Below are 3,042 nucleotides of genomic sequence, written 5' to 3'. Positions count from 1 at the left end.
AAAAGGAGGTAGGGTTTATCTTTAGGCTAAGGTAGAAGAGTCTAGGCTTTGTGTTTACCTAGAGTTGGACACCTCTGAAGGGATGAACTTTTTGCATCTTGGCTGGGGGACTGGGTACCTCAGGGACTCAATCTCTGAAGGCTGCAAGAACCCAGCTGAAACGAGGGGAAGCTAGAGAAGCTGATGTGGGTGTGGTCACCTGGGGAAAGTGCTCTTCTAGCTGTCTCTGTATGTCTGCACGATCACATATAAACCCATTTTTGCTTTCTTTTTACCTTTTCAGAAGACGAGTCATTTACACTTATATCTTTTCCAGTAAGAGACCAATAGTAGGAAACCATATGAATCCTGTCCTGAGCCATGTTGAGAAGACCCATCCAGGCTTGGTCTAAGGGTTTTGCAGTGGTGCTGTTGCTTTCGTAAGGCATATCATAAGGAACACTTTCCACAAGTTCAAAACTGCAATGGCAATTGAATATCATGAAGCAAACATTCACAACCTGAGAAGCCCATGAACAAATATGCAGGAGACTGAATAACTCTCAGTATATTGTAATAGACATTTATAACACAACCTCTGGGCTTAGACAAGGTGACCCAATAGTGTTTTCTATTTCTAGGCTCTACAGTTGCATGATGTGTAATCAAATGGGTCAAATGTCCTTCGAAACTAGTGCAGCTTTATTAAACATTGCAGTAACTTGTTTGGTTATCTTGCTCCTTTTTAGACTAACACTAGAGCACTTTGTCTGCCAGTTAATTAATTACCAGAAGTGACTTACATGCATGAGTCCTTACATCTATTGACAGCGTCTTCCTTAGTAATCCTGTCTTCTACAATCTCTTCAAAGAGTACTTGATCATGTCCCTGATAGTAGATGCTGACAATGGTTTCTTCATCCTCTGGGATGACTACAGTGATGTGTTTTAGGATGTAAATAGCCATCAGGGCAACAAAAACAACTACTGAAATGGCCCCCATGAGCTGCACCTAGAACAGAGTTCACATTAGACATGGCTTGACCATAGCTGAAAGGGCCTCCAAGAACTGGTACATCATACTGAATACTTACCACGTTGCAAGCAAAGAGGAAAGTAATTGAATGTTAATTCTGCTTTCAGCTACTGTCAAGCACAGATATCTCATTTACCTTTATTTTAACTTTGTAATCAAGTTGACTTACCAAAATATCTTCCCTTACTCCAAATTTATTTGACATATTTCATTTTATTTTAACACAGGAATAGTAGGTAGGTATTTTATCATACTTTCTCCAATCAAAAAAAAAAATCTAGAATGCAAACATTAAACATGGAGTCATGCCCAGCTCCAACGTAATAGGTATGCTTACAAATGTGAAAGAATGGGCAGCTTTGCTGTTATGTTAATGCAAAGTCAGAAACAGGAACCATTTTGCAAGTTCAGACTGCTTTGCTTTTATATTGCAACTCAAAAATGTCAGTTTTGAAACTGGACCATCACAACACCACTCTTACACTACTGTTTTTTTAATTGAAACTCAGCAGCTCATTAATCTATGAAGTGGACAGTGTTGTTCCCTCTTTACAGTTTCATTGCAGTTAATCAGATTTGTTCTCCTTTATGTGTGTGTGTTTCAGAAGAAAAGCAGGCAGCTGGCTTGCACTGCCCACATCCACAGCATAACACTGTCTTCTGTAGTCAAGAGACAGAACTCTCCACTGATAACTGTAGGCAAAAGGATCGTTTTTACTCTATCAGTTAGGCTCGAGGACCCGATCCTCTGAGGTGTTGAATACAAGTCTTGAGAGCTGGGAAGGTTCAGCCCTTTGAGGAAGGCTCTCAGGGCACGTCTGCACCAATTCCATGACTTGCTTGGGATACACCTGTGAAGGACAGCCAATCCCATCCCTGTTCTGCACGTGTTGACTCCCCCCAGTGAGGTGATGCACCCCCATTCCCAGCACATGTCCAGTACCACTTTTACATGTGCTTATTAGCTCAGGGCAGCTGCAAAGCGATTCTGTTGCCTCATTTCTAGGATTTGGTGCATGTGGCATGGGAACAAGTGGACAGAAGGTAAGAGAGCTGGAGTCTCCTGCCTCATTACTGTAGGAAAAATGGGCTACAAGCCAGAGGTGTCAATGTGGACATGCAACAAATAATTGTGAAAAATAGAAATTGCCACAATTATTAATTAATCTCTTATTTTGATGCTAAACACTCCATAAGATACCAGCTTAAGATCCATTTACACCATAAAAAGCTACTTAGTTTTTTTTTTAAAATTTGGGCATAACTTCTCTAAATTATAAACAGCTGTTCTCAGAGGAAGGGTGAACCCCTTGATCATTTGACTACTAGGGAAGGAAACAGGACTGCTTGCATGAGTAGGGATTCCCCTGTAAGCAAAGACTATAGGATTTAGGCTTCGTGTTATTTCAAGCAGCAGGGTTTTATCAGACCTTTAGTTGAGTCAACACGCACTTTTGGCAGTGAAATCAGCAGCAAACAGGATAAAAACTACACAATTCAAAACTTGTACTGAAGTATTATAATTAAATTGCTGTTTCTTTTCCAGGATTTTGGTACAACGGAATGCAATTCCCAACTCTGATAGACAAAAAGCGATGTACTCAAATAACCTACCATTCTGGTGTCTTTTTGATCATTTGGATTTAATTTCTGATAAAAGTACTTTTTTGACATCTGGGACTTTTTAAATATCTTGCTCTCACCCTGAAAAACAGAAATGTGCATGTAAAAAAGTAAGAGATGTAAGGAAGTTCTAGAGTAAAGTTTGCCTAGAGCCTGTTTCATACAGGAATCCAGGTAATTGCTGTGTTTTATACACTATTCAGACATTAGAGGACAGAGCAATTGCTATACAAAGGGCCTTAGGTGGCATGAAAAGATTTCAAAATGAAGGGGAGGGTGAGTTTTCTGCAACTTTTTCCGTAGGGCTTTTGCACAAATAACACCTCCCTGCATTTACTGTATAAGGAACTAAGCCCCCCCACCCCCTTTAAGATATCTCAACACCCAGCTTTTCCCATAATTTC

The 3,042-nt window shown here is 40.2% G+C and overlaps 1 protein-coding gene across 1 annotated transcript in view; it reads right to left on the bottom strand.

Moving 5' to 3' along the window:
* Nucleotides 1-3,042, bottom strand: part of PLD4 (phospholipase D family member 4) — a 21,418-nt gene that overhangs the window by 13,860 nt on the left and 4,516 nt on the right. Inside the window, exons 2-4 of the mRNA XM_019550807.1 lie at nucleotides 2,630-2,719; nucleotides 783-991; nucleotides 276-459 (exon numbers count right to left, since the gene is read on the bottom strand). Coding sequence (XP_019406352.1) covers nucleotides 276-459; nucleotides 783-991; nucleotides 2,630-2,719 — 483 coding nt within the window. The remainder of the gene's footprint in view (nucleotides 1-275; nucleotides 460-782; nucleotides 992-2,629; nucleotides 2,720-3,042) is intronic.

This window comes from Crocodylus porosus, unplaced genomic scaffold, assembly GCF_001723895.1.
Source record: "Crocodylus porosus isolate Cpor-Errol unplaced genomic scaffold, CroPor_comp1, whole genome shotgun sequence".
Lineage (NCBI taxonomy): Eukaryota > Metazoa > Chordata > Crocodylia > Crocodylidae > Crocodylus > Crocodylus porosus.
Note: the sequence above shows the minus strand (reverse complement) of the source record. Positions and strands in the feature narration are given on the sequence as shown.